The sequence below is a fragment of the Ceratina calcarata genome, unplaced genomic scaffold, assembly GCF_001652005.2.
Source record: "Ceratina calcarata isolate Rehan_Ccalc_2016 unplaced genomic scaffold, ASM165200v1 scaffold283.2, whole genome shotgun sequence".
In the NCBI taxonomy this organism is placed as follows: Eukaryota; Metazoa; Arthropoda; class Insecta; order Hymenoptera; family Apidae; genus Ceratina; species Ceratina calcarata.
Genome location: NW_017150618.1, coordinates 347916 through 372336, shown reverse-complemented (window position 1 = coordinate 372336; position 24421 = coordinate 347916). Strand labels below are relative to the sequence as shown.

The following is a 24421-nucleotide window of genomic DNA, read 5'->3' as shown; positions in this document are numbered from 1 at the left end:
GCTGATTACTATAAGAGTATATGCAACTTTTAAGTCACTATAATTTTTCAAAAAACCCATGAATTTGATTTAAAATTTTGCAAGTAGCTTTTTAATAGTAGTAGGAATCTATAACAACAAATTCAACATGCTAGCATTGTTTAAGTAAGCCTATACATCCTTAACTCGTCAGAGCTTTAAATTCTAGCTTCGAGGCGCTGACATGCAGTTGAGGATGACCCGACGTGAATTCTTACAAAACGTTCTCGAGGGGTAAATTACCCGTTTGCAGGTGATAGAGTCTTTCAGTGGAGGACCACTCGTCCGCGCGGCTGACGAGCAGCGGTAACGGGTCTCGACCCGTTAATTGGCAACGAATTAACGCGACGCGAGGTGAACTCGACGCTGCTCTCGGCCCGCGTCACGCGGAAAATCAAGCGCACATTGCAATCGGTGGCGTGCTCCTTTTTCAAACGATGTTTTTTTCAGACTTACACGTGCCTGCACGTGTGCGTCCTTGTGAACAACCAGCCATGCTGTTCCCCCACTGTAAGTTCACGACAGGTGTCGTACGCGACCGTTGCCAGTGGTAGAAGGAATTTTCGCATGCTTCCCAGAGAGATAGAGACGATGTCTCGTTTTGTCGATTGATCCGTCCCGTTGTCTCAAGTAACGTCCTTCGGCTCGCCGCTTCCTTAATCCGTCATCGTCGAGACGAAACTCCATTAACGACCAAACGAACGCGAACGCGTGCGCCTTGCCGCAACGCGAGCTCGCAGTTCGACGTGCAAAGGCAGCGGCAATTATCGGAAATTGCTACGATTCTCCCCTCGGCCAGCCTCAAATATTATGCCGATACGGAGATTCGTGCTTATCGCGTTCACCCCCGTTTAAACTTCGCCCGCAAGTTTGAGGGCCACGACTGCTGCGTTTGCACGGGACGCACCTCGACCCTATAACTTTGCACGTTTATTTTCGCGAGGCACGCGATTATCACCTCAGCCCGTTATCCCCCTTCCATTTCTATCTCTGTACCCGTTCCGATGTGTGTTCACTGCACGTCCGTGTTCGTAAAATTTGTTCAGTTTTTTTTCTTTTTATGTCGCCTCGTTCAACGATTCTCTTAATTCACATTTGGGTCATCTGTTTCTTTTTTTTTTTTCTCTCACTTGTGTACCCGATGGCTTGTTTTTATTTTCAGTTATGAATTGTCGGGAGACACTTGAACGAGGAAGTCGTTTATCAATGCTCTGATGCGTGAAATCGTTGTTGCAGGCCAGCAGACATGTCGGAGATCTGTTCGAAGACCTGCGGGACGGGCACAACCTCATTTCCTTGCTGGAGGTTCTCTCGGGCGAGCATCTCGTAAGTATTCCGCTCGTTTCTGCGACACAGCCGCAACTCACGTTCTGCTCAACCCTCACTTGGCAGGGTGAGAATTTCTTACGTAAGGGGTTCGTTCGAACGAGACCCGAATTACAAATCAGCCGGATTACGTCTATTGTTTAATTACCGTTGACTCACCGATGAAATGACCTATTTAAAATTTGACACAAATAAACTAATGAATTATTTATTTAATTATTGTCAATGAAGATTGAAAAATGAGGTAGCGACAGTAGTGCCGGCTGAAGACAAAGAAACGCGAACGAGTCAATATTTGTGTTAAAATTATTTGCCGACGTGCACAGCTTAGTCATACGAGGTAACGAGATAGCAAGATACGAGATAGTAAAGTGAAAATATCGACGTTAATGATTTCTTAAGTGTTAAATATTACCAATATTGATTGAACGATCTGATAATATATTCTATATACTCGTTTTGCCAAATGAGGGTCGCTCTTATGGAGGATTGCGTATGCCATTTAATATGTAATCTTGCAGCCGCGGGAGAGGGGTCGGATGCGTTTCCACATGCTGCAGAATGTACAGATGGCCCTTGACTTTTTACGATACAAGAAAATCAAACTCGTCAACATCCGTGCCGAAGACATCGTCGACGGGAACCCGAAGCTGACGCTGGGTCTGATATGGACGATCATACTACATTTCCAGGTGAGTAGTCTGATATCGATAACACGTAGAAAATGCTCGTCAAGTACCTGGTTCGCCCTTTCGAATCGCGATCACCAGAGAATCGATCATCGATTAATTGCTTCGACGAACAATTAATATTAATCTCGCGATCAATGCACGTTTCGAGATGTGAAACGAGAGAAGGCAATCGATGACTGAGTCGGTGTTTGAGGCCTGCAGTAATAAAGTAATCAGACCCTAATTTCGGGGTTTAATCATTTGGGAAAGTGAATGAAAAGCGATGCCCGAGGCGTAGCCTCGCTTTAATCTCCGGCCGTTCAGGCCATTTGATTATCGAATAACGCTTGTTAAGCAAGAATCGTGAAGCGATACCGATCGAAAGTTTCGCTTCCGAGAAACAGGCGAAGGGAAAACACGGGTTAGGGGAATCATCGCTTAGGAATGCCCCGACCACTCTCGTTTTTCTCGCGATTCTCGTTCCGACCGAAAGCGAGTCGAAGCGAACCAAAGAAACGGAGAGTCGACGCGGCGGCGACGTTGGGCGCCGCCGTCGAGAACGATACGGAACGGGTACGTGATCACCGTCCAGAGAGAGGCCGTTTGAAAAGGCTAGACCCCGACGTCGGATCGTCTGCGGACGGTCGCAAAAAAGATCCGAAGTAACCGTGTTACGCGACCGCACAAAGAAACACAGTGTTCGCTTCCGTGTAACGAGCGCGCCTCCGTTCGTTATCTCTCGCGCTGAATGAATGGACGAACGAAAATCGATTTCAATCTGTCTGCCCTGTTACAATTTACTTTAGTAATCACCGATCCCGATCTGTGTGTCTAATCGTGTATTTTCTGTTCTGTTTCGCGCCGCAGAGCTGGCGACGCAAGGTAAGTTTTCCCTATATTCTTACGTAGACTCCTACGAATGAGAGAAAGAAATTGAGACGAACGGTCGATCCGTCGAATTGCATTTCGCGCGAGCAAACGATCTAGCCGGATTCTTGATCTCTTATCCACCGCGTGAACCGATCGAAAAGCTAGATGGCGTTCGCAGGTAGAAACAGTAATAGACTCACGCTACTTATTGTTAGCCTGGTACCGCTCCTACAAGAAGTTGCGTCCGACCGACGCAAAGTATTATTTCATTCCTAAAGAATTTATAATCTGAATTCCTAAACCGATATAAGACACAGGGAAAATGAGTTTAAATTCTCTCCGGAGAAAGCACGAATTTTTCATCCCACGCGCAAGAACGGTTTCGAGTTTTAAAGAGATTCGTTGCCCTAGGGAGACACCGCGTCATTTTTCTCAGCTACCGGTGACGATTGCGAGCAGATCTGCCCGTTTATGGTAGTTCCGCGCTTACATCTGAGTCGACAACGAGAGACGGAAGGTTCACAGCCAGCGTGGTATTCCGGGACGTGGGAGGAGGCGTCGGTATCGCGGTGTCCTGGCGCGTCTCCCGTTGTCGCGAGCCGCCCACCTTGTAATTATGATAATCGTAGTCGGTCGATCGAGCACCGAATACAAAAAACGCGTATGACGCCACCGGCCAAGGTCAGGCCCCGAGCGACCGTTCCTTTTTAGCTCGTTACGCGCACGCTTTCGCCCTCGCAAGCTCACCGTTTCTTCCCTTGGTGTTCTTCCTTTTAACGATATCGAATTCAGTGAAAGAGCCGAGGGACCAAAAGGCAGCGACCTTGTTAAGCCAGTTTACAGTGTTTCTGAATGAAAAAAGAAAGGAGGAAGTCTACAATAGCGGTAGATAATTTGTGAAATCGCGAGGATTGGTTCACGCGTTCGGTAACGGAAGCTCGAGCCCGAGCGAACAGCTGCCGGCGCGATGACGTCACGTCCGGTACCGAGCGAGCCCGTCGGCCCGTTTTCCGTTCCTATTTTTCTGCTCTTCGTAACGCTGGTGGATTCCTCGCCCATTTCGATCGCGTCGCTCGTTTAATCATTGTTTTCGTTCCCGCGCGTCCTCCGCACGGACGCGTATCAATCGATTAAATCGAGATTCGCGCGGCGGATTAGGCGATTCAGGTATGTAAACGCGAATAATTCCGAAGGCGGCGCTTACGGAGCGTTACTGTGCCACGGTGAATCGTCAAATCTCTGGAAAAGGAAAAGGAGGAAGGACGCGATGCGCGACGAACGAAGTGGGGCCCCCCGGTGCGCGCGTTCTCCTCGCGTTTCGCCTCGTTGCAACAGTCGGTTCCCCGATGACTCGACCGATATCGCTCGCGCGGACGCATGCGCGATCTTGCACCGGGTCTCCGTGCACAACAACAACAGCCGTATCGGCATAATATTAATTAATGCGACCGCGACGAGGACATCCGCGGCCCCCGCGAGGACGACGATTTTTCGACGTGGCGGAGGACGAACGGTGCGCCGCGGAAACGCAAAAAAGGGAGATAGGTGACGTCGAGAGCGACGGGGGTGGGCAGGATGGAGTAGAATCGGGCTATGGTATGACAGGCACGAGCGGTTATTGTGAGGGGGGGAGGAAATCCTGGAGAGAGAGGAAGAGAAGGTACGAGAGAGACGACGCGAGCTCGACGACGAAAAGAACGAGAGAGAGGAATAGAGTGGGGAATCGAGAAGGGGGACTGTCGGAGGCGTCTCTCACCTGTGCGCATTTCGTTGGCCTACTCTCGCGACGGCAGCCGGATACAACGCGACACGCCGTCGGCCGTCTCGTTGAATCTGTTCCTCGCCCGTAGTTTCGATTCATCGGTTTAAAAGTCGCGGCCGGTGGAAAAAAAATCGTGTACGTAGTAGTCGCGTTGGACGCCGGTAGACGTGGGGCACGTGTCGCCGTGGAGGAGAGACGCGGCGGCGAACCGCGTCGTGAAACCTTACCGGTGAAACGCGCGAGCGGACGAACGGGCGCGCAAAGAAGCACGAAAGGAACTCGAAGTGGGGATCGGGTCTCGATGAGCTACCTGTACTGTGCGGCAGTCAGTTCGCGATACGCGCCATGCCTGCCGTCGAGTGACTTCTGCGATAACGATTAATTCCTCGCGCGCGCGTTATCATCCTCCGTTTGTCACTTTCTCTGTCCGTCTCGTTCCAATGGATCTATCCGTCTCTTCCTTAATCTTGTAATTTCCCACCTTTGCCCTGTGCGCCACCGACAGTGTGTTCTTGGAGAACGCGAGCGCGTTTGCAGTTTTGAAGAGTAGGCGCGATCGCGCTCCCACCGTAAAGAATGCGTCGCTGCTAAAGGTGGCTCGCGACGACTCGCGTAACGTCACCGATCATTCGTAGATCGTCGACGAAACGCACCGATTCGAATACGTGCGAACGGGGAAAATCGATAACATCGTTCCAAGCTACGAAGTCTTTGACTTGGTCTAACGGTGACAACGGCGAACGCACTCGGTCCCCGATAATCGGCTTTCGCGAACAGGTAACGCGCGAGGAAAAAAAGCGTAGCGCCGGATAAGGCTACGAATGAGTGACCGTACGTGGCTCGTGGCCACTTTTACCAGTGGCCGACGTTAGTTTCTCGTAACGAGACCAGAAGAGACTCTTCGCCGGTGCAACATGTCGATATATCGGTTCAGCAAGGGTGGAAGGTTGTTCGTGCAAGGAACGCGGGAGGACGATGCTCGCGAGAACGTCGTCTCGCCTTCGAGCGCCGCGACGCCCGTCGCCGACGACCTGAAAGCGATCTATACTAAACGGAGACTCTCGACCGAGGTTCTAGGTAGGAACTCCGACGAATCGAGACGGTTACGAGTTTCAAATTCTTTCCGAGAAACAGATTCATCTACGCGTTTAAGGATCTACACAGAAAACTCGCGGCGCGATCGACTTAGATGGTGCTAGGCTGGAACGCAGCCAAGTCCGTTGCCGATCGTGACGCGATTTCGAATCAGTCTGGCGAACGTCTTTGAAACTTGTTTCCACTGCGCCCGGCGCCGACTCGTTGGAGCACCGCGCGGTTATATTCCCGGGTACATACTCGGCGTGTTTACGTAGCGATTGATAACGGGTACGATTTAGGATCGTCGATCGAGTCGACGAAGACTTCGAGACGCGGCGAGAACGGCACGAAACGTATCGTGACCAGGATCGTACGTAAAACGACCACTTTGACACGGGGCGAGGAAAGATGCGTGGCGGAGGATCTGACGAAACGCGCCACCGGCGGTTACATACAAGAGACCGTGGCTTGCTCCTCTACCTTGAGCCGGCAGGCTTCGCCAAAACCGAAAACTGTTCGGGTAAGCCTTGGCGAAGTTGCCACCAAAGCGAATCCCGAATTCTCGTACTTATTGGTAATCGAAGGGCGAACCAAATAGAACAAATCTGTGAATCGTTGTATTTGTGTGTTTGTCAATTATTTGTTGACGAGCCTCGACCTTTTTCTGTTCCCCAGATATCCGATATTGTAGTGGGCCAGGAACCGAACGTGACTGCCCGCGAAGCTCTTCTCAGATGGGCCAGACGATCGACGGCTCGCTATCCCGGCGTAAGAGTGACGGACTTCACCGGATCATGGAGAGACGGCCTGGCTTTCAGCGCGTTGATTCATCGAAACAGGCCAGATCTGGTCGATTGGAGAGGTGCTCGTTCCAGTCAACCACGAGAGCGGCTCGACCGGGTCTTCCACGTCGCGGAGCGCGAGTATGGCGTTACAAGGCTTCTCGATCCTGAAGGTAAAACGCCGTCTTTAAGATCCTGCGATAAAACAATTTTTCCCGTTCGCCAATTTCTCTTCTCCGCATTTTCTCATCCGTTTCCCGTCGACGCTCGAACCGTGACCGTAGTCTCTCCCGCTCTTCTGTTTTTCCTTTTTCATGATAAGACAGTTGGAAATAATCCTTTTTTTTTTTTTTGAAATAAAACCAACGGAAGTGTAACTGGCCGTGTCCTAACGGTCCAAGTCGATTCACAAGCGTTTTTTAATCATTAAGCTGTCACCGGTGTCGATAGGGTTTAATTAATGTTTTTGTCACAGACGTGGATACTCCTGAACCGGATGAGAAGTCCTTGATAACGTACATTTCTTCGCTCTACGACGTGTTCCCGGAGCCGCCAGCGATTCACCCGCTTTACGATGCCGAAGCCCAGCGGCGTTCGGAGGAATACCGAGAGCTAGCCACTTCCCTTCACATATGGATCCGGGAGAAGATGTGCCTGATGCAGGAACGTGCCTTCCCACCGACGCTGATCGAGATGAAGAAATTGGCGGCCGACAGCACGAAATTCAAGAACGAGGAGGTCCCACCTCGATACAGGGACAAGCAACGATTATCGTTTATCTTCAGAGACCTTCAGAAATATTTTGAGGCCGTCGGTGAAGTGGACCTAGAGCCTGAACTACACATCGAGGTCATCGAGAAGAATTGGAACCGACTGATGATGCTGCATCAGGAAAGAGAACAGGCGATCATCGACGAAATTAAACGGTGAGATTCCATTTTTTATATAGCATTTACTTCGTTATCTAGAATTTCGATTTGGGAATCGTGTATCTGGCACAGACTCGAACGATTACAACGACTGGCCGAGAAAGTGCACAGAGAGATGAAAACGACCGACAACCGATTGGAGGAGCTCGAGAGACGAGTAGAGGACGAAGCGAGGCGTCTCGATCGGCTCCATCCGTTAGAAGCTAAACACGCGGTGGACCTCTTGGAGCAGGACATCCGCAACACAGAGATCCAGATCCAGAACATATTCACGGACGTGCATACTCTTACCGAGGGACGATACAGTCAGGCAGCCGAGCTCCATAAAAGGTAAAATCTTGTTTGTTTGTCCACGGAACAAAAATCGTTTGCTTTGAAACATTTACCAAGTATCTTAATGAAATGCCTGATTGCTTTGAAACATTTATCTTTACCAAGCACAAAGTTTGCAAACAATTACGTAGATCGATTCACGGAACTCGCTATGACATAGGTAGTGACATCGTTCAGGAATACAGTTTTAGGCATTTTACGCAAACACTCCTTCAAGAAATTATTTCAGTGACTTAATTTTAACGGCACTCCTATCAGGAGTGGAAAGACTTTTATTGCGATATCATCATTCTGATTACGATACTACTACGATAAGATCTCGCAGTTAGGAAATGTCCAGTCTTATCTGTTCCGTTTTTAACGCAGAGTTCAAAAACTGCATCAGCGATGGGTCGCCGTACGATCTCTCCTTCACAAACGTTTGGTGCAGCCGCTATCGGCCGTGTCGTTCCCGGTAGAGGAACGCGTCGTCACGAAACACCGTACTACCGTCCATGAAACCCGACTAGTTGACACAAACCCGCATTTCCGAGCATTGCACGATTGCATCGACTGGTGCAAGGCGAAGATCAAACAGCTCCAGGAAGCCGATTACGGTTCAGATCTACCCAGCGTGCAAAACGAACTGGACGTGCACCAAAGGGAGCACAAGAACATCGAACAATTCCACCCGAAAGTCGATAGATGCGTGCAGTCGAAGAGCCACTTCCACGGAGAGGAACTCACGCTGTACAGTCAGCATCTGACCGTTCTCCAAAAATTGTATACCGAATTATTGGCGGCCTCGAACAAGAGACTTTCTGACTTGGACACTCTACACGATTTCATACAATCCGCGACCGGCGAGCTCGTTTGGTTGAGCTCCAAGGAGGAGACCGAGGTGACTAGGGACTGGAGCGACAAGAACTTAAATGTGCAGAGTATAGAACAATATTACGAGGTAATTCATTTTAGAGAACTTCCTAATTTTTAAATCAAAAGCAAAGATCGCTAACGCTTATTCTTCTCGCCAAGCGTACTTTCGGATCTGGTATTGAGGTAATGAGGGATTTGATCGACACACAATTTTTGCATGTATCAAACAAATGAGTTTCTATTTGTATGTTTGAGCAAGTAAATTAATTTTTTCAGTCCCTGATGAGCGATCTAGAGAAACGGGAAATCCAGTTCTCCGCGGTGCAAGATCGAGGCGAAGCTTTGGTCCTCCAGCATCATCCCGCGGCTAAGACCATCGAGGCTTACATGTCCGCTATGCAGAGTCAATGGGCTTGGCTTCTTCAGTTAACTCTTTGCTTGGAAGTCCATCTGAAACACGCGGCTCAGAGTCAGCAGTTCTTCCGCGACGTCCAACAAGCGGAGCAGTGGATCACGAAGAGAGACGAGACACTCAACACCATTTACTCGCAGTCAGATTTCTCGTTGGACGAGGGTGAACGTTTGCTGAAGGGAATGCAAGAATTGCGCGAGGAACTGAACAGTTACGGCGACCACGTTCAGAAGCTGGTTGAACAGGCGAAGGACGTGATCCCCATGAAGCAACGTCGGCAGCCGGTGACGCGACCCATGCAAGTCACTTGCGTCTGTAGTTACAAGCAAGTGAATATGTCGATTGAAAAGGGAGAGCAGTGCACATTGTACGACAACTCGGGTAGAATAAAATGGCGCGTGAAGAACCAGGAGGGCGTCGAATCGCCCGTTCCCGGCGTCTGTTTCGCACTCCAACCACCGGACAAGGACGCCCTCGACGCCGCGGAGAGATTGCGACGACAGTACGACCGCAGCGTCGCGCTCTGGCAACGGAAACAGCTTCGTTTGCGGCAGAACATGATCTTTGCGACTATCAAAGTGGTGAAGGGCTGGGATCTACCGCAATTCTTGGCCATGGGTGCAGATCAGAGAACGGCTATCAGAAAAGCCTTGAACGAAGACGCTGAAAAATTATTGTCGGAAGGAGACCCAGCCGATCCGCAATTGAGACGATTGAAGCGCGAGATGGCTGAAGTGAATAAATTGTTCGACGAGCTGGAGAAACGCGCTCGAGCGGAGGAGGAGTCGAAGAATGCGGGCCGTATTTTCAACGACCAGGTCTCCGCCCTTCAGCAGGCATTGGACGAGGCCGAAAGGATTTTGAACTCTCGTATCGCTGCTCCATTGCCCAGGGACATCGACAGTTTGGAGCATCTGGTTCTCCAACACAAGGATTACGAACAAAGTCTGAGACGCCTCGCACCGGATTTGGACAGAATGCAACAAACGTTCCGAGGTATCACTCTGAAGACACCCGTGATGAGAAACAAGCTGGATGCCGTTAACAACAAATGGAACAACATCTGGAACGTGAGCAATCTCTACATCGAGCGGCTGAAATGCGTAGAGATCGTCCTCTCCAGTCTTGAAGAGAACACCAACGTGATATCCGAGTTCGAGGTGAAGCTGGCGTCGTTCGATGAGCTGCCGTCAGATTTGAAAGGCTTGCAGAATGTATTGGAGGATCTAATGGTACTACAAAATGCCATTGCTCAACATCAACCCGCGATGGATCAACTGAACGAGGACGCGCACAACGCGAGACGTCTCGTGGAGAAGTCAAGGCCTAATCATCGTGGTCCCCATTCGGACATGGACCGCTTGGACGCTGAAGTGAACAGACTGAATTCCAGATGGACCAATCTCTGCGGACAGCTGGTGGACAGACTTCGCAGTGCGGAAACGGCGTACGGGTTGGCGCAACAAATGGAACACGCTTACCGGAACGAGGTCGATTTCGTCGACGAAGCGTACAGTAAACTGGAGGTCGAGAATGCGAAGGTAAAACGTGGCGATGAATCCGGTGAATCGCGTTCTCGATTCAATCGTATTCACGCCTTCTTTCACGATTTGCTTCTCAGAATCTATTGAACAGAGTGGTCGAACGAGCGCCGGCGATCGAGGCGGTAAACGTGACGGGCGGTCGATTAATCCGCGAAGGAAAGGTAAGATGAGACGCGAATGGGTATAATTCGCAAAGCCTTAGGTAGGCTTAGCTAGCGTTTACGTAGCCCTTAGGTAGCCTGTTAGCTTACGGTATGAACGCTTGCGTGAATGGGATTTTGCGTGATTCTACGAATTAGTTCCCTATTTAGAAGAACGCGATTGTCTCGCGCCGCGTTCCCACGCCGCGATCTCCTTTCGATTACCCATTTTGTCCGTTCGTCCGATTTCTCTGTACCGCGACGAGATCCCAGATCCGTGTGGTGCTAGCTCTACTTGGAGATGTGTTCATCGGCATCGTCATCGGTTCGTGCTGGATACCCTCATCGAGTCTGCGAATCACTAGGAAAATCGTACGCTACGTTGCCACCGCTATCGCTACCGGAAGGACTTCTCGCAGCCAGCATCGATCGCAACCCTTTGCAGCGCGGGTATTTTTCATGGGCTTTGCAGCGTACGACCAAAAAAAGTCAGAGGCTCGTACAATGGCGAACAACGTATTTAGATGTCTCGAGTTCTTGTGTATTTCAGGGATCAAGGACGCAGGCTAAGTTCTCGCTTTCGCAGTATTGGAGGTTGCTTTTATTATCCTGTTCCGGCCGCTGTCAATACGAGCGTAGAAAGGCTTAAACGAGGCTAACGCTTACCACGTAGCAATACACATTTAGCTTTTCACGATTTCTCACCTATGCCAATTGGAAAGCGTATCTCTATCGCATCCGGCGATGCGATTGTATAACGTTTCTCTCAATTCATTTCTGGCTTTGAACATATCCGCCCATATCTGCTTATTTCCTGGGCAGTTCCCATGTGCCGCACCTATTTTTAAAATAATAATATACCATCTAGGGTACAGTTAACTGGTCATTCCATATTAAAGGTGATTCCCACCGCGTATTCATACGAGGTGCTTGAACATTGACACAGATTCAGGCAATCCCGTCTCGATTAACCGAATACGAACCGCTTGAAATTGCTAAATCAAACTATATCCCTCGCGATTCGATCCACCCATCGTCCTTTAGGATGCGATGGTGCTAGGGGTGGGTTAGATGGGCTAGAGCGACACAGGCGAGAATCTAATAACAAACCACTAACCGTAACGGGCTAACCGAAACCCTTAGATCTACGGGCAAAGGCTCCGAGCGTTCAAGGAACAGTTGGAAGATATCTGCCCGTCTTTGGACGCATCCGTGAAGAAACCGCGGCGCGAGCTCGTCTCGACGGTCGACGACGTCGCGCGAGACCTAGACACCCTCAACAGGAGGTACACCACGCTCGTGACTATCCTTCAGGATCGGGTCAAGCAGCTCTCGGCTCTCCATCCCGAGGACGCGTCATTGCAGGTGAGATTCTTATTATTTTTACCCGTGCAATCGAATGATCGATTAGCGCTCGACATTCCGTTTCTTGTCCCGTGTAATTCATCTGCAAATTGCATGATTTTCCTAGAAATATGCGTTCTTACAAGATAGTGAAATACTATTTATCTTGCCGAGAAAAAACGTGGACCTCTTCATGAAAGAATAATATTTTTTTTTAAATCGTTAATTGAAACAGTCTTAGATATATATAGAAATGATGTGATCCGATTATTTACTTATATGCGTAACTAGACGCTCCAATTCTTATTGACAGATAACGTAATCTGTAGATAGTATTATTACGCGCAGCAATATTATACATCTCAGCCGCGATTAAAATGCAAAACGTCAAGACAAGTAACAGAACAACAAAGGGGCGGAATGTATTTCATTCTCCCCGTCGACCCTGAATGGATCGTCCAATCTAGAACGAATTACACAGTTAGATCAGCCGGTACAGTCCTTGCCGGGAGGCACACTCGAAATGTTAATTGACAAGTCTGACAATCGTCGACATGCACTGAATTGGCAGTGACCGAGTCCTCCTCGTCCTTCTCCAATCCGCCCACGCGGTAATCGCGCATAATACATAAAACCGGTACGGGCAGACTATATCGTTTCGCCTTCATGCCGTTTTTTTTCCTCTTCTCGTTAAGGTGTTTATTGCGAGACGAAATGTCAAAATGTTTAAGAAAAATACGGGAGGAATAAAACACGTCAAGGTGAAATCTAGAAAGTTTCCGTATTCGAAATTCCGATGTCAGTGCCACTTCACTCTTATCTTTTTTTTTTTTTTTATTCAAATAAGACATTTCTGGTTCGAATACTTGTCATCTTATATTAGCGCTATACTAGGCGCTGACGCTATAATGACGTCATACGAGTTTTAACTGTTAACAAACGCTGACATCACCATAGCGTTAATCGATTTCAAATATTGATATGCATTTTTTGTGCATATGAAGAAAACATGATAAAAATAATCAAGAACTCGCTTCTCCTGGTAAAGAATCAGTAGTTCGACAAACGTTTAACTTGAAATCCGTGATTGCTACGAAGTTTATCATTGCCGCCACCTCCACGCGCGATCGATATGCGAGCGCGTATAATTCGCGACGACGGCGCACAGTAGACGTTCTCGCAGTGCCGGCACTGGTTACTGTTCAATTACTCCTCGCGGGTGTCGATCGGCCAGCAGGTCGGACGGTGCCGGCAAGCTGGTGCACTGGGCGTATCCGTAGTTTTACTCTGGAACCGACTAGCGATTCCGCAGGAGATGCGCGTGGACGCCGCCGGGAGCACGTCTGCGATGCCGGCGATTAGAATCGTACGAAAGGTACGAGCGACGTGGGAAAATCGGGACGAATTTTCCGTTCAGTCGATAATCGCAACAAGATGAATGGAGGGGATCTAAGCGCATACGCTCGTTTACCGTGAATCTAAAGTTCTTCCATTGACGTGTCACGTGTACGGAATTAGTCGGGACACGTGTAGAGTTTGGAGCGCATCGCTCATCGATTACGTTGTCTCTTAATTTGAACGTTTTCAGAACGGAACTTTCGATTTTTTACGGAACGGTAAACGGGACGTGCCCGTGGGCGGTAGTATTTAGGATAAAGCGTCATACGCGTTGATTAGCGGGATTAACATACCGAAGGCGGAAACGCGGACAGTTTAACTGAACGAAGCTGTTCTCCGCCGGTAAAGTGCGGTTGGTCGCATTTCTAAAAAAAGAATCTGGCTTTTTCACGCGCAGATGCCTTCGTTTCCCGAGTTTACGAGACGGCCGGCGTTTTGCCAACTCGAGGGCGACTCCGAGTCGGTTCAGTCAGTTGCCTAGAGGTGCTCGCGTTGATCGAACCGACTTTGAACATGTTCTGCGAAAGCGATCGTTCGAGAGCTACGCGTAGCCCTGACACGCGACACAGTTTCTAGGCGATTAAAATCTCGACGATTACGAGTCTCTTACGCGTCTCGCCTTTTTTTTCTTCTCTCTTAATTTATCGCGACGGTCTGCGGAGAACGGAACGCGCTAGCCGCGATGACACTTCATAAAACCATTGTGAAAGCGGTAATTTTCCAAATAACATTTCCTCTCGTTGCATATTAATTATTTTCAAATTGTTTCTCAATTCATAATCGTACATAAATGAATATTCATGTTCATTTATATTCACAATATATTTCATTCATTTTTAAATCGACAATAAAATAAAATTGTTTCCTGTTTATACTTCATTCTTTACGCATAAAACCATGTAGTTACTATAATGTACGACCTTCGGGCTTGTGTTGCAGCGTGCTCTTCAGGAGCAAAGGCCGCTGAAGACGTTCCGTACGGAGTTCAACATCTACGAGAGCAGCACTTGCGAAGAACGTTACACATCAACAACCACGCACTACACCCAGTCTCAGTGAGTAGTTGCATAATAAGAAAACCTGTAAAACGATTCCATTACCCGTAACTGAAAACTTCACGGTTGATCGATCGTCCTGCAGGTACAGCCTAGAGCGGCACGAGAGGACGGAACGTACCGAGAAGACCGAGACCATCCGGTCCAGCGACGCGGTACGCCGGTCCGGCTCTCAGGAGAATAGCCGAGGTATCCAGGATGCGGGATCGACCACGAGGACTGGGTTCTCCGAGAGGGAACTTGAACAAGAGAAGACTAAACGCGGGGAGGAGAAGAGGATCGACGAGAGGGACGAGGCCTGGTCGAGGGCCAGTAGCGTCGCCGGCGGCAGCGTGTATTCTAGCGAGATTAGGAGCGTTAAGAGGATAGAGCAGGCGCACGAGGGTATAGGTACAGAGAACGTGATCGAGGCTAGGGGTATCGTGGATCCACGTACCGGGAGAATATTAACCGTGGGCGAGGCGATCAGTCTTATGGTGTTGGACGTTAGGAAGGGTAGGATAGTGTGTTCGAGGGACGGTAAAAAGACCGTCACGATCGAGGAGGCAGCCAGGGAAAAGCTGATCGATGCACGTCTCGCGGATCGTCTGCTCGGCCCATGGGGCTTCGACGAAGAGGGGCGACCGGTCTCTCTGCTGCAGGCGATCCAGCGGGAGTTGTTCGACGCGGAGCAGTTCGATGGTGCGGGTGCGGCCGATAGAGCGAAGGTAACTTACCAAAGAGAGGCCGATGCGAGTGGGGTTAGCGTAGCCGATGCGATGAGAGTGGACGCGGGTGGAGATGGGCAGGGTTCCGCGTTGGATCCGCGCACGGGCGAACTGGTCACCGAAGATGGGGAGCGGTTGTCGGTCGAGGAGGCGCACGCGAGAGGATACTTAGCGAAGCTCGACGTCACTGTTACAGTTAAGAGGAGCCTCATGTTGCCTTTGTCCGACGCTATTTCTCAGGGTTTGGTAGACGACACGCTCGGCCGTGTCTTAGACCGAGTCACGGGCGAGAGTTACGCCCTTGACGAGGCTGTCGAGAAAGGGCTCTTGGACCCTACCGCCAGGGAAATCGTAGACGCGAGGAATGACAATAAAGTGACACTTCTGGATGCTATGAAACTGGGTATAATCAATCCCAAGACTGGAAAATATATGCATGGCCTTACGATGGAGAAGCTGTCGTTGAAGGAGGCGCGTAGGCGTCGTCTAATTGTTAAACCGATGACCTTAAAAGACTGTAGTGATACAGAAATAATAGACGAGAACGGTAGAATCACGAGTCCGGCGCATAGAGCGAAATTGACCGTGACGGAGGCCATTGAACGAGGTGTTCTCGACGCGGATCGATTGAAGTCGATCGTTGACGCGGACACCGGCGAGATGCTCACATTATCCGAGGCGCTCAACCGTGGTTTGATCGATCCTAAAAAGGCGATCTACAAGGGCGCGAACGCGACGGAGGAAATCGCTATATCGGAGGCCGTCGAGAAAGGCCTGGTTACTTCGCTCGCGCAGAAAACGATATTCGACGTGGACGGATTCAGAGACCCATTGAGCGGAGACTACGTCAGTTTAAACGCTGCTCTGCTCAAGGGTCTGATCAGTCCCAAATCTGGTGGCACCTACATCGTCGATCCCAACACTGGGGAGACCGTATCTCTGATCGAAGCCGAAGAGCGCGGTTACGTTCGACCGGAAGTCTCCGAGATGCTCAACCGGGGAATAGGAATCGTGGAAGAAGGCAGAGAAATCTCGCTTTTGGAAGCAGTTTTCTCAGAGTTGGTCGATCCGAAAACTGGCTTACTATTAGATCCTAGAACCAAGAGGCCAGTACCGCTTGAAAATGCGATCATACGTGGTCTCATTACTACTGATGGTGCCGCTTTACTCACGAGTCTGCTCAATATTACTGTTACGACGCAGACGGTGACGAAAGTGAAGGAGATCCGGCCGGAATTCGAAAGTGAAAAAATACGCAGACGAACGGAAGTTGATTCTTACAATCGCACGTCTACTGATAGTGTCCCTAGAGCCATTGGCACTACCACGAACATTATTACCAAGGATCGTCTAGTGTCTTCAATGGAAGTGAAGACGAGTAGTGTAATTAATAAAAGAGAATTCGTAGAACCTCCCACGCAAACGAGCGATCAACCATCGTGGATCAAGGATCCGGATCAGGACCAAGACACGAGTGCAGTTAATGAATCTGCGAAAGAGGAAAAACGAGTGTTTGAGTTACCAACCGATGGGTGGTCTCTGTCCGAGGCGATCGAGAGGAGGCTGTTCGACCCGACTACAGGCCTGTTTATAATTCCGGGAACGGACAGATTAGTCTCGTTCGAAGAGTGCGTTAAGTTACAAATAATCGATCCGAATTCGAGCTTCGTGATCGATCCAAACAACGGTAGAAAAATATCGTTGATACGAAGTTTAGAAAAGAACATCCTGGACTCGTTGGGTCATTACACTCACCCGGAGAAGATCACCATGAAAGAAGCGATAGATAAAGGGCTGATCATCTTGGTAGGTAAGCAACCAGAAGGTGACAATTCTCAGCAGAGGCTACTTCGGATCACTAAAGTATCTGGCGAACCGGATAAATTAGAAGTGACGCGGTCGGACGGTCCAAAGGAATTAGAAATTAAATTACTCGGGACTAGTCATGCGATACCCGATCCTGTACGAGTGTCGCGCGAACTTATTTACGACCCGAGCACAGCTCTGGTCATATCAACCGAAACCGGAAAGTCGACAGAGTTAGTGCAGGCTTTAACTGATGGCACTTTGCCATCCAAAGTGGTAATCGTGAAAGATCCAATTACGGGTAAAGAGGTTGGCATCGCGGACGCTGTACGACGCGGAATCGTCGATTCGGACACTGCGGAATATAATCTAGATGAGCATAGAAAAATTCCTTTACTGGAGGCAGCGAAGTTTGGCATAGTCACAGTCATGGGATCGCCCCTCGTTCCCGTCACGTCTCCTACGGATGTAGACGGTTCTCATAAAGTAGAAATTATGAAGGAAATATCTCCGAGCGAACAGGAGGAAGTTTCTGTAAGTGGCAAGCCACCAACTTCCGTTTCTATCTCCGAATCGGACTCCGCTATCGGTTCGACGTCTGTAATAGACTCTGTGACTGATTCTTCGCCAACGGCTATAAGCGAGAAAATCGAGGAAGACCTTATGGGAGACTTGAAATCGAAACCTAGAACACCTTTAGAAGTAAAATCGATCGTGCTTCAAAAACTGAGGAAGAGAGTCGTTAAAGCGGACGAGGCTTTGGAGAGTGGCCTGATCGATGCAGAGACTGCTGAGATTTTCAACAGAGAGGTGACAGTGATCGATGGGAAGCCCGTCTCTTTATCTGAAGCGATTCGTAGCAAGAAGATAGACGCCGCTGCTGGCAAGATCATCGACCCTCAGAGAGGCGACGTCCTCAACATTGGTGAAGCGGTCGACCGTGGAATTCTAGATCCAGAAAGTGCCGACGTCTTAGTACCACTGGCAAAGAGTTTGTCAATTCCTGGCTTGTATAAACAAGGTTTATTGGATCCTGAAGAAGGCAAAGTTGTACACCCAGAGACCGGTGCTCATTTGACGCTTAAAGAAGCAATTCTTTGCGAAATAGTCGATCCGTTATCAAAATTGACTTGCTCCGATGGTCGAACGGAGACCCTTCGCAACGCGATTGAAAGCGATTTCGTCGATCCTGAGAGATCGTTGATAAAAACTAGCGCAGGTGATAGCGTCAGCCTGATGAAAGCTGTCGAGAACAACGTGTTCGCTGAATCGGATAAGGATCAAGAAAGAATTCCACCTGCGGGAATGACGTTTACTGTGGCCCTCGAACGAGGTTTAATAGACGAGCGTGGGAAGGAGATTCGACATCCGATCACGGAAGAACGCTTATCTTTAGAAGATGCCATCAAGGGAAATTTCATAATGTCGTTACCGTGTCCCGTGACTTCTGATAGTATGGAAGTCACGAAGGCATTGGAGGCCGGCTTGATCGATCGCGAGAAGGGTGTCTTCGTCCATCCTACAACCGGAACACCCGTGCGTCTCCTCACAGCCATCGAATCTGGATTATTAGTCGTAAAACCACCGACTACTGAAGCCACGAGTGTACCATCTGGTTTCACGGAGACTGTTACTTCTTATCACACTGTCACTACCAAAACCATGGCGATCTCGTCCGGTTACGAATTGATAACACCTAACGAGGTGAAAAATACTGAAACCGGGAAGGTAATGAGACTGGACGAAGCTCGTAAGAAAGGAATCGTCAAGGACGAGTCAGAGAAGAAAGAAGAATTCACTACTAAAGATATAAAAATGACTTTCGATGACGCGTTGCAGAAGGGCTTGCTGGACATGAGTGTCGGTACTTATACGAATCCTTCGACGGGATCCGTCATGCCTATTCAGGAAGCTGTTACAAACGGTCTGTTGGATGACTCATCCACTTACGGAGATACCGAAAAGACCACAAGTGCTGCGACTGAGCAGATTGATCAAGTGTACGACGAAGAGACTGGTAGATTCTTGGATCCGGAAACTAAAAAGTCTTACACTCTCACCGAAGCGGTGGAGGTGGGATTGGTTGATCCTAATACCGTGATTTATGATACAAGAACTGCTGAGACTGTTACGACTAAGGAAGCACTGGAGCGAGGAATCATCGATCCTGTAACAGGGAAAACTAAGGATGATCAGGATCGTGGAGTTTCTTTGAAACAAGCTGCGAAATTGGGTCTTCTAGCGATGGCTTCTCCCATAATTGCTCCTGTTCTCGCTGGAAAAGCGGTGTATGACGCTGTGCGCGACGCTGCTGCAAGTAGAGATAAGAGCAAGGAGCCGATCAAAATTTCACCTCCCAGAGAAGAAGAACCAAAAGGAATTGCATCTCAGATGATTGAAAGTGCACCAAAAGAGAAGATGATCGAACCTGTAAAAGTGCTTTCGGCAGAGAAGACGAAAGAAATCCCGAAACCAGAATTTCATAAGAAAGAAGCTGAAGAAATGTTAAAAGAGAAGAAAGAGTTGAAAGAAGTCTCAAGGGATCAAGTAGATAAGCCTGAAAGATTGGAAGCTGAAATAAAATCTCCGATTCAAGAATCGAAAGTGCAACGACAAATAGAAGAAAAACAGGAGCCTGCAATTCAAGAATTGAAAGTAGAACAACAAATAGAAGAGAGGCAGGAGCCTACGATTCAAGAATCGAAAGTGCAACGACAAATAGAAGAAAAACAGGAGCCTACAATTCAAGAATTGAAAGTAGAACAACAAATAGAAGAGAGGCAGGAGCCTACGATTCAAGAATCGAAAGTGCAACAACAAACAGAAGAGAGGCAGGCACCTACGATTCAAGCAGTTGAAGTGCAGCGACAAGACGAAGAAAAAGTGGAACCTACGTCGACAGAAGAGAGCCCAGAAAAATCCGAGGAAGAGAAATCAGAGGAGGAATCTGAATCGGAGGAAGACGAGAGGAGACTCGTTATCCAAGTAACACCTGACCTCACGGCTCGAGATCTCGATGCTCAAGGAGCGTACGATCTGGAGAAAGAGAAATTCCTCGATCCTGACACCGGAGAAGTTGTATCCTTTAACGACTTCGTTTTAGACTTGGGAATCTTCGATCCAGACGACGTATTGGTAAAAGATCTGTCGTGTAAAACGACAGATAGATACGTGTCTCTACGCGATGCAATCGCCAAGCCTTTGGTAGATCGGAACACTGGATACATGGTCGATCCGAAGAGCGGCAAGAAAATACCATTCTTCGAAGCCGTGAAACTCGGTTTAATTAAACAAAAACCAGCTGCGAAGCAACCAGAAATTTCGGTTACCGAAGGTTTAACCATTCGTCAAGCTGTCGAAGTCGGTTTGCTAGATCCATCAACTTGCCAAGTTCGAGATCCGACGTCTAATCAGATGTTCAGATTGAACGAAGCCATCGAAGTTGGCCTGATCGACCCGAATTCGATCAGTATCCGAGACCCCTTGAACGATGAAGTCTCGTCTCTTCAGGAAGTCTTGGAATCGGGAACGAAAATCAACGTTGAAGACGCCTTTGTGAAGGGACTAGTGGTTCCCGAATCACGTAAGCCAATTTCTCTGGAAGCAGCTATCAAGAAGGGACTTTACGAAGAAGGCACTGGTAAAATCAAGGATAAGTTAACCGGCCAATCCATAGACGTTGAAGAGAGTGTACGCAGAGGAATAATCGATGCATTCATTAGCGAATGCGAGGATAGCAAAGCTGGAACATTTTTATCTTTAGAAGAAGCACTTGGAGAATCGAAATTGTTGGATTCCGATTCAGGTCGCCTGCGGGATACCAAAGCTGGAGAGCTGCTTCCATTGAACGTCGCGCTCGATAGAGGTTTGATAGTCACTACAGGCTTCGTGCCTACGTTGACCGACGCGATAGTTCAGGAATATTATTCTCCGAGAAGCGGTCTCGTTGCAAACCCGCGAACCGGAGAGGAAACTACTTTGAAAGAGGCATTGGAGACGGGCTACGTTGACGGAGAAACGACCATGGTCAGGGACGATAAAAATGACAAAGTATTGCCTCTTCAACAAGCTGAAGACGTACAACTGATCGATCTTGAAAAAGGAATTTTAGTATCTCCACATCCAATGACATTGGACGTTGCTTATGAGAAAGGATACATCCTTAGCACGATTAAACCTTGGTCACTGCAAGAAGCGTTGGCTCATCAGACTTACAATCCCGAGAAAGGCACATTTGAAATAGATGGTGTCGATTACACTCTCGAGGATGCATTGAAAAATGGACTGATTGGTAAGGACAGTCCTTCTGTTAAAGATCCAAGGAACAGCGAAATAATATCTCTAGGAGAAGCTATCAAACAAGGTCTGATCGATCCGAAAACCGGAACAGCCATTGATCCATCGACGAGTACGCCTCTATCACTCACGGACGCTCTTGATCGCGGATTGATAGTACCAGCCAAACGCAAGATATCTCTCCCAGAAGCTGTCTTCAAAGGATTATACGAACCGGCCACTGGACGATTCATCGTTCCAGAAACGAGAGAGAAATTGCCAACGGACCGGGCGATCAAAGTCGGTGTCATTGATCCCAGTACCGCTGTAGTCGTACGCGAACCGGGAAAAGCGATCACCTTCAGCAAAGCCATTAAAGAATTGATAGTAGACCCGAAGACTGGCACGGTTACCAACGAAAAAGGCAAGCCAGTAGACTTCAGAGAAGCATTAGAACACGGATTGCTTTTAGAAGCGCGAAGACCGATGACTTTCAGCGAGGCCATCTCCAAGGGAATCCTCGATGAAAGGACGAATATGTTCCTGGATCCTCAAACTGGTGTCTATTTACCTCTGCGCGACGCTATTCAAAGGAATTTAATAGACGCCGATTCGGTGACTGTGAAAGATGGAAGGAGCGGTTTCCGAGAGAGGATATCTCTTACAGAAGCGATTAGAAGTGGATACATCGATGGTTCTTCGGGTAAGGTGAACGTAACACCTGAATCGTCTATGTCCCTGCGGGAGGCGTACGACGCTGGCCTCATAGTCGATCACCGAGCGGCTGTCTCCTTGCAAAGAGCTATCCACCAAGGACTGTACGATGAACAAACGGGAAAGATCACCGATCCGAGCACAGGAAGGGCAGTCACATTGCACGAAGCTATGAGAAATTGTTTGATCAGTCCCACTCTCGCATGTTACTGGGACAAGAGAGCAGATAGATTACTCTCGTTGGCAGAGACCTGTCGCGCAGGAGTGATAGACAGACGAACTGGAATGTTCAAGGAACCTGGTGCCAATTGCACAGTATCTCTGACCCTGGCTCTGCAACTGGGTCTAGTGGTCGATATCGAGACTGCAGAGTTCAGCCTCCACCAGGCAGTCGTTATGCACATTTACGAGCCTGTCTCTGGAAAATTCACCCATCCGACTACTAACCAAAAGCTCACTCTCGCTGAGGCTTGCAGATCAGAACTGATAGATCCTCTTTCGTCCATTATACGAGATATTCGATCCGACAAATACGTCTCGCTCTCCGATGCCATTTCCTCAGGAGTCATCGATGACATCCGCGGCATGTACATTTTACCGAACAACCAAGCGCCAATCGATCTCTGCGAAGCTGTGAAAAGAGGCTACATCGTAGCTTCGAAACTACCACTGAGTATCGAAGAAGCAGTCACTAGCGATCTGTACAGAAGTCAAACTGGAATGTTCGTCGATCCACGGTCGAACGAGACTCACGACCTCAGCCGAGGATTTGACGTAGGCCTCTTGGACCCAGACACGACTGCTCTGAAAGACGCGAAGACTGGTCAAATCACGTCCCTCCCGATGGGAATAGAAAATGGATCCATCGACGTGGCCCATGGCCGGGTCTTGGATTACGAAACGAAACGCGCTTATCCCATCGACGTGGCCCTGGAACGAGGTCTCTTGGTCACTCTGGAGAAACCTCTCACGCACCAGCCAACGCGACGAAGTCTAATCCGCAAAGACGAGCCGCGACAAGATTACACCCTTCAGGAAGCTATAGATAATCGTCTCGTCGATCCGAACACAGCCGTGGTCAGAGACCTGAATAACGGTCGATTCGTCACGGTCAGCAACGCCCTGGCGGACGAGATCCTCGATCCTTCGATCAAAGGAACCATCGAATCCAGTTCACCACGGACACCCGATGGAAAACTGGCACCGAGGTTCGTACGTTTCAGTGGCGTCGAGGTATACTTCATAAAGCCTCTGAGCTTCGAGGAAGCTATGGAAGAAGGACACCTGTTCGTCGAGAGCGGCAAGTTACTCGATCCGAAGACTGGAGAAGCGGTGACGTTGAAAGAAGCCGTCAGTCTTGGAATCGTCGATTCTGATTCCGCGTTGATCAAAGACACGAAGAAGAAGAAGCTAGTGAAACTGGCGGAGGCGTTCAGGAAAGGTCTGATGGACGCTGAGAAAGGGAACGTGTTGGAGACACAAACGTCGAGATTATATCCGCTGTCGAAGGCGATAGAAGCCGAATTATTGATCACACCGAAACGCGGTATCTCGTTTATAGAATCGTTGGAGTTCGGACTTTACGACGCAGCTTCCGGTAAATTTCACGATCCGTTCCGAGTCGCGTTAGATGGTAAACCCGCGACGTTGAGGGAGGCGATCGATTCGGGCACGATAGACCCGTCGAGCGCGGTTATCAAAGAGCCCGGTACCGGTAAAATCGTTAGTTTGTTAGAGGCTATAAATATCGGGATAGTGGATCCTATAGCGGGCAGGCTTATCGAAGATCCATCGGGAAACCGCCTTGACCTCGCGAAAGCCCTGGAGCAGGGCTATATTCTCACCGCCGAAGCTAGGGTAAGTGGCACTCTTTCTTGCTTCTCCTTCTTTTTCTTCTACTTCTTATCTGTACTCGATTCTTATTATGCCCTTATTAGATCAATTGTCCTCTTTGAAAAAAAAACACAATTCTTTATATAAGAATCGAGATGAATTTAAATATTTTATAATGAATGATTTAGAGAAGATATGGATAAAAATAAGTAAGGACATTTTATCTAAAAGGGCAGTACCACTGGTCTCTATAGAACACTGAATAGGAGATGTGTATTAATGATAATAATGAAATAATTGCAGACATCATTTTTTGAGATTTTTTTCTGGCAATGTCCGAATGTCATGAATTTTTAATTTAATTATATGCCTGTGGTATTCTTCTTGAAATCGAATTCCGAATGTTAATGATCTTGCCATTTTTATTTCACGCGCATAAATCATGGGCAATTTTGAGTGTGAGAAGTTGAGATCGGAAATCATTGTCCTCTTATCTAGATCATCGAAATGATACTGCTCGTTGATAAACAGGAGCAAAGATCGCTTTAGATCGTTTTAGTATCATTGATG

At 48.6% G+C, this 24421-nt stretch overlaps 1 protein-coding gene across 28 annotated transcripts in view; it reads left to right on the top strand.

The window, feature by feature from the left end:
- The window catches only part of shot (dystonin-like protein short stop), a 73340-nt gene that overhangs the window by 18988 nt on the left and 29931 nt on the right, over positions 1 to 24421 (top strand). For 19 of the 28 annotated variants that reach the window (XR_003389011.1, XM_026812462.1, XM_018022263.2 and 16 more), the window contains 14 exons: positions 469 to 528; positions 1255 to 1344; positions 1866 to 2036; positions 2883 to 2897; positions 6400 to 6679; positions 6982 to 7432; positions 7508 to 7765; positions 8135 to 8708; positions 8783 to 8806; positions 8900 to 10576; positions 10657 to 10740; positions 11863 to 12084; positions 14401 to 14516; positions 14602 to 23875. Coding sequence is in view for 27 of the 28 variants with exons in the window: in XM_026812462.1 (XP_026668263.1) it covers positions 469 to 528; positions 1255 to 1344; positions 1866 to 2036; positions 2883 to 2897; positions 6400 to 6679; positions 6982 to 7432; positions 7508 to 7765; positions 8135 to 8708; positions 8783 to 8806; positions 8900 to 10576; positions 10657 to 10740; positions 11863 to 12084; positions 14401 to 14516; positions 14602 to 23875 (13296 nt within the window). In the remaining variant the exon portion in view is untranslated. Of the gene's footprint in view, positions 1 to 468; positions 529 to 1254; positions 1345 to 1865; positions 2037 to 2882; positions 2898 to 4671; positions 5725 to 6023; positions 6245 to 6399; positions 6680 to 6981; positions 7433 to 7507; positions 7766 to 8134; positions 8709 to 8782; positions 8807 to 8899; positions 10577 to 10656; positions 10741 to 11862; positions 12085 to 13958; positions 14174 to 14400; positions 14517 to 14601; positions 23876 to 24421 lie in introns of those variants that run through there. The other 9 variants (XM_026812466.1, XM_018022267.2, XM_018022274.2 and 6 more) reach the window with 6 other exon arrangements.